We start from the raw sequence: 13,382 nt of genomic DNA, 5'->3' as shown, positions 1-13,382 counted from the left end.
TTTAGCCATCTCGAGTATCTTGAATAGACAGATAAAGTTGGGAATCAATCCAAGAAGTCAAGGAAATGTTACATTTAGGTGAAATCCATGACATATGAATAACTCTGAAAGCCAGAAATGGTAACAATGGCTAATATTCAATAATTAAAAAAATTAAAAAGTTGTGCTCCAACTTATGAGTATCCCTTAAAAATCAGAGATCACCCTAGATATTCCTGAATGTTCCTGACTGACGATGACTGAATAGCTAGCATGTGCCCTGTGTTCCTTATTCTCTCATTATGGTCTTTTCCTTTCCCTATTTGTCTTGTTTTTCCCTCCCTTCCTCTACCTTTCTCTCTTCCTCTCCCACAAACCACTTCAGGCCCCAGTGCTCATGAGGTCGCACAGCTGCTGGGGCCTGTAACCCAGGACTTGGCCCCCTTCTTGTCCCTCCTCTCTTCTCCCCCATGCTCGTCCAGCCCGCGTCGCAACAGGAAAGACTGCGAGAAAGTCGTCTCCACTCATCCATTCTTCTCTCCTTCTCTCACCTCCTCTCTTATGTCTGCTGGCCAGGTGAGGATGTGGGTCGCCAGCTGAACTAACCCTTGTGGAATCCTACAAGAAATGTGGCTTTGGGTAAAGCCGTCCTGCTCTCCCTGGCTGTGTATCCACCTATCCCTCCATCTATCCCTCCATCCATCCATCCATCTAACCATCCAACCCTCCGTTCCCTCCTTCCCTCCCGCCTCTTTCCCAAAGCAGCATATAATCCCCTGCACCTGCAAAAGCTCCGCACACTGCACTCTGCCAAGAGTAGACCGTGTGACCTTGCTTCCTTGACCACAGCGTCTGGGAGAAGACGAGAGAGAGAGAGAGAGAGAGAGAGAGAGAGAGAGAGAGAGAGAGAGAGAGAGAGGAGAGAGAGAGAGGGATGATGAAAGAGTGAGAAAGGAGGAGAAAGAGGAAGGGGGACAAAGAGGGAAAGATTGCGGTTATTGGAGATATCAGACTCATTGAAAACACATTGTGAACCCTGGTCGGGGGATCTGGGGGTCTGGGGGTCTGGGGGGGCTGGGGGGTCTGAATTCGTGGCTGGGAACCGAGACGTCCAGCTATTTTTATGTTGCCTGCTCTCCCCAGTGATGTCACGCTGCTCGTTTCCCAAGAAACAGGACAGGAGCGTGGGTGAATGTGTGTGTGTGTGTGTGTGTGTGTGTGTGTGGAGGGGGGATAATGCTGTAATGCTGGAGATTCAACGTCGTGAAGTTTCCACATAGCCGCTTGGTTCAACGTGAAATGAACGACTGATGTTGTCGATAAAGTTATAGGGTACTTATGTGATTCAGATCATCTGCTGAGGAAGCTGAGTGCAGCCAAAGCTCACTCTGTGGGGGAGCAGCGGGGAAATAAAAGGCTGCTCGTCGCCGGGTCAACGGCAGGACAACAATCCAGAATGCTGGCAAGAACGTAGACAGCAGCATCCAATGTGGCTTTAATATCTGCTGTGATTAAATTCCGATATGAAAACAGCAATTGAAGTCGCCTGTGACATACATAATATCTGAAAAACCCTTAATTTTTATCCAAAACATATATGAAGGAATATTTAGCAACAATTTCAATGTATGACAAATTCAGATTTAAGAGACATTTGACTGACCAAAAAAAGTCAAAGCCATAAACCATAAAACATTAAAAGTGGTAATAAAAATATATGCACAGATAAAAGCCTAGAAAACAAAAGAAAAATACAAAAATAAAAAATGGCTGGGACAGGCAATAAATATGGGCTTAAATGAATAAATGGAAGAATTGAAGTAAAACAAAATGTAAAAAAAATAGAATAAATCGTACAATATATGGACATAAAACCCTATCCAAAATTAAAAGATAAAATACCTCATAATTATATTCTAAACCAAAACAAATGGACAGTTGAATAAAACAAGTATAATTTTAAGCTCGGATGGTTTGAAGATAATAGATCTAAATCTAGAACTCACATTTCTTTGATTTCACAACTTCTCTTTTGTTTTTGTGTCTTACTTTATTGCCAATGTAAGGCAACGACTTTGGATTGTCTATGACAGTTCCTGTAACAAACCTTTCTTATATTACAAATGCCATCGTCAGCACGTACCGGACACAATTCCTCAAGCAAGCACTTAAAAAATGATCTACTTGGTTTATCAACAAAGCAGACTTCAAATGCTCTCCACGTGAAGTTATCATAATGAAGCTCTTTCAGTCTCTTTGAAAGCTTTCATAATGTAAGGTTTCTTGCACAAATGCGAGCGGCTGCTGAGGGAAACCACCTGAGCTTTCTGTTCGGTATATGAGACCAGCACACAAAGGGAGTCCAACTCTCTCCCCTCCCACTATTTGGGGAGATACTGACTATACAAGGTTCGTCTTCTCCTGAGAGCCCGTGTGCACAGCTGGGCCGCCTCAGGCACGGCAAGGTACGATTCCTTCTCAGGGAGGGCAATCAGGCAACAGCATGGAGCCATTACTAATATTTTCTTTGTCCGTTTCCCCCGTGAGTTTAATCTGTTGCACGCTCTCTTCCATCTCGTCCTCTGCCGTGCACACACATGGGCATCTCCAAAACCAGATGTGTGTGTGTGCGCATGTTACGCACAAACAAGTAACAACGAAGAAAAGGAGGAGGAGAATGGATGAACTCAGGAAGCGTCATGTGTATTCCATTAGATGGGTAGAGATTAAAAAGGAGATTTTTTTGTTTTCCACATCAAAGGCCCTCATCACATCTCTCTCTCTCTCTCTCTCTCTCTCTCTCTCTCTTCTCTCTCTCTCTCTCTCTCTCTCTCTCTCTCTCTCTCTCTCTCTCTCTCTCTCTCTCTCTCTCTCTCTCTCTCTCCTCTCTCTCTCTCTCTCTCTCTCTCTCTCTCTCTCTCTCTCTCTCTCTCTCTCTCTCTCTCTTCTCTCTCTCTCTCCCCTTTGACCCTCATGTCAGCATCAGCCTCTACACCTGGCAGGTCTATGTGCATGTCTTCGCATTACATTACATATTGCATACATCCTTCTATCCTTATTTGGAGAATTCTTCATTCTTTCCCTCTTTTTTCCCTTTACTTCTTCCCCTCCATTCTTCTCCCCTTTCCATTCCTTCTAGAAATAATCTCAAAGCATAAAATCCCACAAATCAGAATCCACCTTCAGACTCTGGATACTTCACTAAATTCTCGATGAAAACCCGCAAAGTAATGACATATTAAATTGGAAACAAATTGGGAACTTAGCGTAACGTAGCGGATCCCTCTACAGTGACCCATTTGTGTATTTGCATCTCGCCTGATTCATTTACAAACATCCCTAAATGTTCCTCTCTGGATCCCACTTCCAAACTTCACGGCCATCGGTTGATTTCGTGAGAGGAAAATGTAGAGCTCTCTCTCTCTCTCTCTCTTCCCCTTTCTCTCTCCAACAGCTGTGCTGGATCTGTGTGAGCCAAAGGAAAGGAAACCATAGCGCAGCACATTGCTACCCCACAGAGCAGATGGGAGAAGCCCTGGGTTAGAATGCCACACACATTCACTCTCTCATGTTCCCTCACTCTGCTATTATTCAATCTAAGTCACATTATTCCTGTCCATGTTCCAGCCACTAAACCTCCAGGTGGTCAGTCAGTAGCCTCCTCCCTCAGGCACACTCCTTCATATGCTGTAACTGTTTAAATGCCTTGTTAGGGATTCACAAAACCAAGCTCATATATCCCTCACATTTGAACTCACATCATTAACAGGTGTAGATATCACATGTACTGTAGATCGGTCAAATTAATTAAGTGAATGAAATTCATTGACAGGGCCTAAATGCTTCCTTGTCCTTCTCACAGCATGAAAATTATATTGAGCAAACTTAGAACGGAAGAGAAGAGAAGTCTAGATTCCAGTCGTTTAGCTCTCCAACAACAGACGTGTCCAGATGGTCTGTACAGAGAGAGAGAGAGAGAGAGAGAGAGAGAGAGAGAGAGAGGAGGCCTTTGACTGAGGGACAAAGAAACACTTGTGAACGACAAAATCTAACACACACACACACACACACACACACACACACACACACACACACACACACACACACACACACACACACACACACACACACAGCTGTGCTGCTGCGTAGCGTTCATCCTAGCTTGGCCGCTCGCACCGAACATTGATGGAATGCTTGACTGTCCGCCTCTTGCGCCCTTGAGACATGATGTCACTCCAACAAAACGCCTTTTCAAAGAGAAACGGCTTCCTATGTCTTCGGGGCCACACAATGAAGAGAGACTGGATACCCTCAGAGCTCTCGATAAATTGAGGGCCGGTTTGATGGTCGTCGTGACAACCATTAAGCCGGGCTGTAATTTTCTACAGCCACAGTGATATAAGGTAATGAGGAGGGCGAGCCAGCTGTAAATGTGTCAGAGCGTAAGCACGTTATTATGGCTTTACTACGGATTTATCACTGACTATAATAACTGTAAATGACTGTACTGGAATTAGGGATGCTAGAGGAGATGAAATAAACGGACGCCGTCTGTAACAAAAACCTAACTATGTAACAACGAGGCCACTGTATTGAATATCTATAGACTCAACAGATGGAACCTCATAAAGTGCAGATGGAAGATGGCGACATATAGAGAAAGATCCAATACGTATACATACCTTTAAATATTCCCAAAGTGGAAACTGCACCAGTGAGAACGGGATCTGGAAAACAGACAAGGCAAGAGTTTAACTCAGAGGGAACATTTTAAAGTTGAAACTTTATTGCAACAAATGGTCTGCGAGTTTACTAGAATGCCTTAAAGGACAGAACTCACAATATGTCCAACACGTATTACATTTATTCTTTCTTTCACACAAGAAACCAGTCCACATCACCGATCCGCTCTATCCTACCCTCTCTTGTGAACAAGACTCTGAAATACTTGTTTGTCTTGGGGCAGGAACTCACTCCCCACCTAAAGAAGACAATCCACCGTTTTTCCCAGGAAGCACAGGCTCAGGTTTGGAGGCGCTGATCCTCATGCCGGCTGCTTTGATACACTGAGACATCGCTTTTAATCTGCATCATATTTGTGCTGATTGAAGGCGAGGAATGAAAGGAAGGAACTCTCTGGGGGAGCCGCGCAGTTCCTACTCCTGACAGTTGCAGGCAAAGTAGTTCCTAATCTAGTTCTGAACTTTGGAATTAAAAGTGTCAATCCTAACTCAAACAATCAATCTCCAAAATAACCTCGCATGAACTTCAATTTCCCAAACTGAAAAACTTTTCAAGGTGGATTACGATAGATTGAAAAATACAAGCCATCACACACATTATTGCCAAACTGATTTATGGAGTTTTAGGTTTCAGTCTGCTGCACTTGTCATTTCTGCCACCTTTCTCTCTCTCCCCTGACTGATCCCTTGTTCCCTCTCATTGCTGATGATTAATGAATGAGACAGGCTGTGGTCTGGCAGTCCCGAACGGAGCAACGGATGGATAGATGGAGCAAGCTTGGAAAGGAGGAATAGAGGGAGGAATGAAGACAGTTACAGAAACAGGAAATGAACCGTGGTGCCAAGGCGAGGGGCAAATGGCACACAGTCAGACCACACACATACACCAGCATGAACTCTCCCAAACGCACATGAAAAAGGGCACACACACACACACACACACACACACACACACAGAGTCACACACACACATATCCTTCTCTCACAGACACTCTACAGATGCGCACACACAGACACGCATACACTTATGCGTCTTGTCATCTTGTGCAGTAGCAATGGCAGAGCAGGACAGGAAGGAAGAGCTGGAAGAAAAACAAAAGCAAAGAGAGAAATAAACAAAGCGACAGTGAGTTGTGTGATCGGCCTTTGATCACAGCAACAAGGCATCATTCATCCGTCTGTGCTGGCCGTCTGCGGGATGTTCCACCAGACTGCATGAGCAAAAAAACAACTGGACCGGCCCGACCGCGACTCAGCCACAGCTCAAAGAGGATGATCCATTTCAGTGTGTTTATGCCGCTTAATGAGCTTAGTAACGGCTTATGGCAAACGAGCGCTGACCTCATATAAACACACTATTTGCACTGCAAGAGGATCTGCAGCAGGTGGTTTGTGAAGAGCCAAATCAAGACTTTTCATGATTTTTTCACTGCCATTGTGAGAGCATTTCCAATTGAGGATAGCTAAAGAATTCTGTGATAACTGGAGAAAAAAAAGGGGGGGAAAAGGTTTGTGCGCTGTCTTGAAATGGAAGAGGTGGTGTTTGTTGTTTTATAAAATGAAATGCAATACAACTCCAGGGAATTCATTCGTTTTCCACAAATTGAGGGCTGCAAACTATTTTCAGGGATACATGGAAGATTCTGAAGTAGACTAAGTGAGAAGTGGCTATTTCCTGCATCATTATGGCCGCTACTGCATGTCACGTGTGTGTTCTTACAGCACTATATACTCTCCTCTCTCTTTAAATAAAGAAAAGGAGGAGTGTCTTGATTACGCGGCCTAGGTTGAAATGTACTGTAGTTTCTGTTTGGTGAAAACAATAACACCTGTGGCTCTAGACACACCTTTAATGTGGATTATTCATTGTTAACAGACAGATCCTTGATTAAAGTAGTTGTCATTTTTAAATTCACATGATATGAGACACGATCTGATCAAACTCTTGGCTGTTTGCTCGATAAAGCCGGTCTGATAAGTGCAGCTAACAACAGGAAGTTTCCACTGGAAACTTTGCCCATCTGGCTTATCCAGGCAGACAGCGGCACAGTTCCCAGTCCTTGGAGTTGATCTAAAAAGAGGATTTGACGTAGGTCTGGTATCCAGACCCGTAAAAAGTGGAGTGTGATATGATGAGCAGTACGTCCACCTCTGCTTTCCAGCTGTAGAGAGATGAGAGTGAGCTTTCAAAATGAATCAAAAGACTGGACCTGTCTTTTGTTACCACCCGGTTGACTTCTGACTCCAGACCAGAATGAGGGGAAACAAAACGATGGGAGGAGAGAGAGAGAGAGAGAGAGTTGGGAGCATCCTTCTTCACCTGATGTTTATTTCCATAAGAATGCACATATGTGATCAAACTGTATATTTCTGCCGCAATTGGAACGCTGCAGTGATGGAAGCAGATGGTAGACATAATAAATTCCTGAATTGGAAATAAAGCGGAGCTGGAAACATAATCTCTCTTTGAAACCAATACATCCATTGCACTCATTAACGCGACCCTACACTCATTTTCCACAGAGCAGGGAGCGACGCCGCAGACAGGGAGATTTTAGGATTAAAAATGATCTCCATACAGAAACAGGCCACAACTGCAGCGTTTCCACTGCCACTGCACAAGAATGCTGCATTTCCCCACAACTGTAGTCATTACTATGCCTGAGCACATACACTCACTATCAAATAATGTACATCTGTTACTCAAAGGACCAAGGCGTTGATTTATGGTGATTACACCGTCATTATTTGGAAAAAAAAGTTTCTCAGATTCAATTCAATTCAACGTTTTTCTAAATATTATGCTTATACATCTATGAAACCGCTTATTCTTATACTTTTGATATTCTCGAGTTACAAAAAGGTCCTACGCAAGTGTTCAGGGCACATTTAGCACTCAGCTATGTCATGCTAGAGCAGCACAGCGCTATGCAGACAGCCAAGGCCGTGCTAAGCGATGCTATGCTAGTACGCAGGCAGCCAAGCGGCATCAAATTCACAATACTCCATGGCGCTAACTGCTTTGTCTCATCCCCCCAACTCGTATAACGCCCCAGCTACGACAGCATATTCAGCTCCCTGAAGCCAAGAAAACCTTAGTGTGTGTGAGGATGAGGACCATTAAATCCAAGCTATGCCAAACCCAAAACCAAGCCAACTTTCAATATGCCCCGACAAACTTGAGGGAAAAGTGTTCATTCACGGAAAAACGCAATCTGTCGATATCACCACACACCGCAACGTGAGGTTCAGATGTAAATAAAGGAGAGCTAGAACACACACACATAAACCCAACTTCATTATTAAAGGTGACTTTTTGTGATTTAAAATGTCCATCAGGCCTCTGTTGTGATTTCTCATGTTTCTGCCCGGAGCCTCAAACAGCCTAAACGTGCAGTTCTAATTTAAAGATCCGTCAAAGCGAGAGCATACGCGCCCCTTGAAGGCAGAGCCGTGATGTTTACGTCCATTAAGAATGACTGAGGTTTGCCGCTGCCTGCCAAACTTTTGCAAGCTTGTACGACTTCGTCATGCTTCCACGGCCATATGGGCAGCAACCAAATCGTAACGAAAACCAGGGAGACCGACGCGCCCGCTGCACGGACATACTGCTACGGTTTGCAAACACGGCCTGTCACTTGACATTTTCAACAATAAAATCAAATAAACCAAATGAGGAGCAGAGGCATAAGACATTATTTCCAGAGTTATGGAATATGAGGTCTACTATGCAAATGATTGGTCAAATCAAACCATGTTGGATTCTTCTTCTTGCTTTGACTGGAAAGCACATGGCAGTCTGAATCCCTCTTCATCTCTCAACCGCAGCTTTGTACCAACAACGTCACATGCTAATGCCACCATTCAACACGTGTTATTCCTTACCTCTACATCCTTTATGTTTCCATCTATGGCTGCGTTTCCATCCAGGATTCCAATCAAACCCTAGCCAATATTTAAAAATATAGCAAAGTATACCACGTTTTCCATCAGCCGCATACGAGCGAATAAAACGCTGGCAACGTCACTTTCAAAACATGATACACATACCTGAGTAAATGTTGGATGAGAGCTTTAACTCTTCACCTCTGTCCACAAATTCTTTCCACATCATCAAAGTAACCAAATGCATTTTTTAAATGTTGCTTTGATGCCACGCTTCCTGCCACTTTAACCAGACAGGAACAACACGACTAAAATACAACACTGAATATTTCCTGTTCTACTGAGCTCACTCTGTCATATAATACATTGGGAATTTTTTTTCCCCCAGGAGTGCAGATCAGCACGTTTGGACTAAGTGGACACTCTGGGCTGTGGTCTTTATGTCTGGGAACCTGGAAGTCCCCTTTATCAACTAGTTATTTTTGCTGGTCTGTGCGATCATTTATTTTTTAAGACCCATGGAAAAAAATGGTGATCATTGGAGTCAGTGAGGCTCTGAGGGGTTAACATCGTCCGTGGTTTGTCGTTCCGCTTGTCAGATTTAGCGATCCCATCCAAACCCTCACTCCCAGGCTTCATATCCATATAATGGAGCTGAGTCACTTATTATGAAAGGTAAATTCATTTGACCTCAATCATTCTCCCTTTCCTGTCTCGTGTCAAAATGATTCAACAGGACTGAGTCAAATCCTTTTCCGGTTCTCTTACTCACTGTACAGTCGACTCTATAATCTCTGACTTTATGTTACATCTTATGTCTTCACTTCTCCAATCAAACCTCCATCCCACATTTTCTCCTACTAACCACTCTCTGCTCTTTTAAAACGCTATAATCAACCTTTTACAGCTTTTTTTTTGAGGGGGGGAATGTTGCCAAGTTAGGGCTTTGCAGTTTGGCCACAAAGTAACAACTCTGTGTTCTAGAAGCTCAACAGCATCTGCTCCCAAAGCCCACAAACATCTGTGTCATCCAGCTGGCCTACCGGGACAGGATTCCACTGCTGGGAAACACATGAGCACCATTCACATGGACCTGCTATCCTCTGCGTGTGTGTGTGTGTGTGTGTGTGTGTGTGTGTGTGTGTGTGTGTGTGTGTGTGTGTGTGTGTGTGTGTGTGTAGCACTTCTGTAGAAACTAGCTGGCATCTTTAATTTTATTTCCATGCAAATGTGTATGTATGTGTGTCTGAAGAGTAGCATTATTGGAGTTGTAGTTGACACAGTTTATGTATGATCAGCAGTGACAAGGCCACTTGCTGTGACTGTCAGGTACTATATCACACAAATATGGAGATTGCGTCTGCTGTGTCATTCTGCTGACAGCGCCCGAGTGCATCCAGCTCGTGTGTATGTGAGTGCGTTTGCATGTCCTTGCCAACTGTATTAGTGCTAACTGTATTAGTATTCAGCGAGGCTTTGGGCTGTCACAGGTCCTTAGGCACTCAGCGGAGGGCAGGAAAAACACATGTCAAAATATATTCACATTGAGCCGGATTGCGGCCAAGCCAGTTGGCTGCAATTTGACAAATGACTTTTAATAGGTCGTACAGCAGCCTCTGCATTCTGATGAGTCCTCAGACGGGAGGAGCAGAGCTAAAAAGTAAGGAAGATGGATATTAAGACAGAGAGAGACCAATAGACACGCGTGCGTACAGACAGACAGACAGACCAAGTAATGAGAGAGCTCATCCCTCCGTGTTAGGACTATTTCAGGTCTAAAAATAAAAACAAATCAAAAAAGTGGTAGGTAACCAAAATGTAGGACATTTTTTGCAAAGTAACAAGAGCTGTAACAGTTTCTCTGTCTGCTGCTTAGTTTGAAGTCTGTCTCAGATATTTCATAAGCCAGGGAGCAATAATGTTTGATGCCTGAAGATGAAACAGGCAGTATAGGGGATTAGCTACTAACTTTTACAGTTGCTTGACAGTCGTGCAGCTATTTTTCAACACTGTACAGTAGCCTTTCCAATTCGTTATTTAAACAATTTTCCATGGGTCAATGAGTTCCATGATTCAATTCAAGTCAAAAACAACCTTACAACATTTTCTTGTTTAGCTGTAAGATTTTCTGTCATGTTCAGACATAGAAGTCAGTGTGTACTCCTGCAAATATCACTGTAACTGTACTAGAATACACCACAGGAAAAACAACAGATTATCGTATTACCATAGTACCATATTAATATTGTTTTGCACATTTGTCTGCTCCTTTGCTTGGAGAGTAAAATGGCACACATACAGTATTTTATATCACCTCTTGAAAGTGCTTTTTCTCAGGAGCTTGAAGTGTCAGCTAAATACTGTATCGAGAGTAACCTGGCTACATCTTAACAACTTTAAATTGCGAATAGCCTGTAGGTTGAAAAGCTACCGTTTCAAATAAGCTTCTATAAGACTGCTAATAGGAACAAATAAAAGTATTGTGAAGAGCCACTATTCACACATTAACTCGGCGCAGACAGGATGGTGCAATCACAGACACTGCATCTATGCCAGCTTAGGCACTTGCAACTCATTCCATTCTGTTCTTGCCACCAGATGTGAAGCTGATGAGCAAAAGAGCAAATGATTTAGGTGCCAGAGTTCTGCAGGATCATCTGTTAGTGCTTGAAACCAAGTGACCATTCCAAAACCATTTGGCAAACTTGGGAACCATGTGGTTTCTGCAATTTTTCAAATGTGCCATTGGAAATGAAACACTCGGGTACTCGATTTAACCAAAGAAAGCATTAACGAGTCATTTGAAAGGTTTAGACGGTCATTTCCATAAATCATGATGTTCTGAAGACTCAAGGTTGAGAGTTGACCCATTAGTGACAATTCAACCTCACTATTTAAGGAAAATGCCATTGCACAGAAACACTTGTGACCACATGACAGCAGCCTATGGGAACAAATTTGATTGCCCAGGAGCTCAGCTTTGACAACTTCAGTCATGTTCTGACACCACCAGCAGCAGCCTCGGTATCGGATCTCTGCAGCCTTTTCTCCTCATCGTGATTGGTCAGCTCATTTTTGAAAGTGCTTGATGCCACAGATAGGCTGTGTGACTTCTAAAGCCCTGCCCCCCTATTGTAAGAGAACCCCACCTCCTGTTGGATTACTTGGAGCAAAGTCCCTCGGTACGTTTACATGGATTTTAAAACATGGATTACACAATGTGATTAATGCAATAAGACCCTTTATTACGCTTTTTCAAACAGGATTGAGTGCATATAAACATACCAACTATCACCAGAGGATATGGCACTGTGTGTGGGTGTGTGTGTGTGTGTGTGTGTGTGTGTGTGTGTGTGTGTTTCACAATTTCTGTTGTCTCAGTCTCAGTGGTTCTCTTCTGTGCCCCTGAGACCTGAACTTTGTCTGAGAAAATGTCCAGCACAGTCAAACAGAGAAGAACTGATCCAAATGTCAGGAAGAAGAAAAGAGTGCAAGGGGGGACAGGAGAGGTAGGGCTGAGGAGAGGAGAGGAGAGGAGAGGAGAGGAGAGGAGAGGAGAGGAGAGGAGAGGAGAGGAGAGGAGGATGTTAAAAGGAAGCAGATGTGAGTCAGATGGTGAAGCGATCAGCAGCGGTCTTATTCAAAATGAGGAATCATAATAGACCTTGTGAAGACCACTAAACACACACACACACATATATACAAACACACACAAGAACCATAACCACTGGCGAGACCGAGCAAAGCCCTGAGTCTAAGTCCACATTTATTACCTGCTAATGCAATAATGCAGCGTGGCTTCAAGCTGCGGCTCACTTGCCAAAGTCATACGAGTAGACATGCACGTCTTTCACAAACACGCAGACATGCCCGCACGCACATTCCATCCCCTGCGTGTCACTTAAAGCATGACAGGGACTGACTGCTGTGTCATGCCGAAAAACAAACACACAGGGATCAGATTTCAATGTAGGTTAATAAAAAAATCGTAAATCATTTCAGACAGGCAGGTGGGGTTTGACATCTACGTGTCAGAGTGCCAACCGTTCAACCTCAGTCAGTAAAAGTCACCGAGTGGGAAGAAGGCAGACCTGTTTGACTGTCAGTTGATAGACAATCTGAATGAATATGCTGGATGCACACACGCATACGTACATACGCACACACGCACACACACGAGGGGAGCCTTGAAAAGATCTCTTGGCACCTTGTCTGCCAAGTTTAGTTACATTCAACTCATATATTCATGGAGAATGTGCCACGCCCAATACACTTTGATCTTCCTCACCGTTTTGCTACCGTTGCCAAACAACACAGATAACATTTAGTGACGACTGGCAAAAAATTGTAGGAGGACTTTTGGAAAAATTTCAATTTGGCAGAAAATCTAGTTAGCCGCAAGTGGGCGTGGCCTATATGGAAGAACGCAAATCGTTGAAAGGAAAACTGATTCTATGATTTCAAACGTTCTGGGAACTAAACATAAAGTGGTACAGCACCACCATCAGGTCCCACCGAACAGACACACAACCGCGACCAAAAACACATCCTCAACTGACGACACACGGCACACAGACACACACCGACTCAAACACACCCTGGCACGCAGGCAAGGTTGCTGTTTAGTGCCGTCCTAATGAAGCGCGACAGATTTGCGATAAGGATGCTTGTTCCAATGCCCCGCGGTCGGACCAAATTGCTAGCAGGGTACGGAAATATTTTCCCTGAAATAACTGCAGCTGGAGCGTGAGCAGGCATGACGTCAAAGCGCTGCTG

At 43.9% G+C, this 13,382-nt stretch overlaps 1 protein-coding gene across 1 annotated transcript in view; it reads right to left on the bottom strand.

The window, feature by feature from the left end:
• Positions 1 to 13,382, bottom strand: part of slc25a26 (solute carrier family 25 member 26) — a 48,801-nt gene that overhangs the window by 12,039 nt on the left and 23,380 nt on the right. Inside the window, exons 6-7 of the mRNA XM_076156913.1 lie at positions 4,662 to 4,706; positions 762 to 831 (exon numbers count right to left, since the gene is read on the bottom strand). Coding sequence (XP_076013028.1) covers positions 762 to 831; positions 4,662 to 4,706 — 115 coding nt within the window. The remainder of the gene's footprint in view (positions 1 to 761; positions 832 to 4,661; positions 4,707 to 13,382) is intronic.

Source organism: Genypterus blacodes, unplaced genomic scaffold (genome assembly GCF_046128005.1).
Source record: "Genypterus blacodes isolate CSIRO-AG114 ecotype Tasmania unplaced genomic scaffold, CSIRO-AGI_Gbla_v1 ptg000070l_1, whole genome shotgun sequence".
Taxonomy (NCBI): Eukaryota; Metazoa; Chordata; class Actinopteri; order Ophidiiformes; family Ophidiidae; genus Genypterus; species Genypterus blacodes.
Note: the sequence above shows the minus strand (reverse complement) of the source record. Positions and strands in the feature narration are given on the sequence as shown.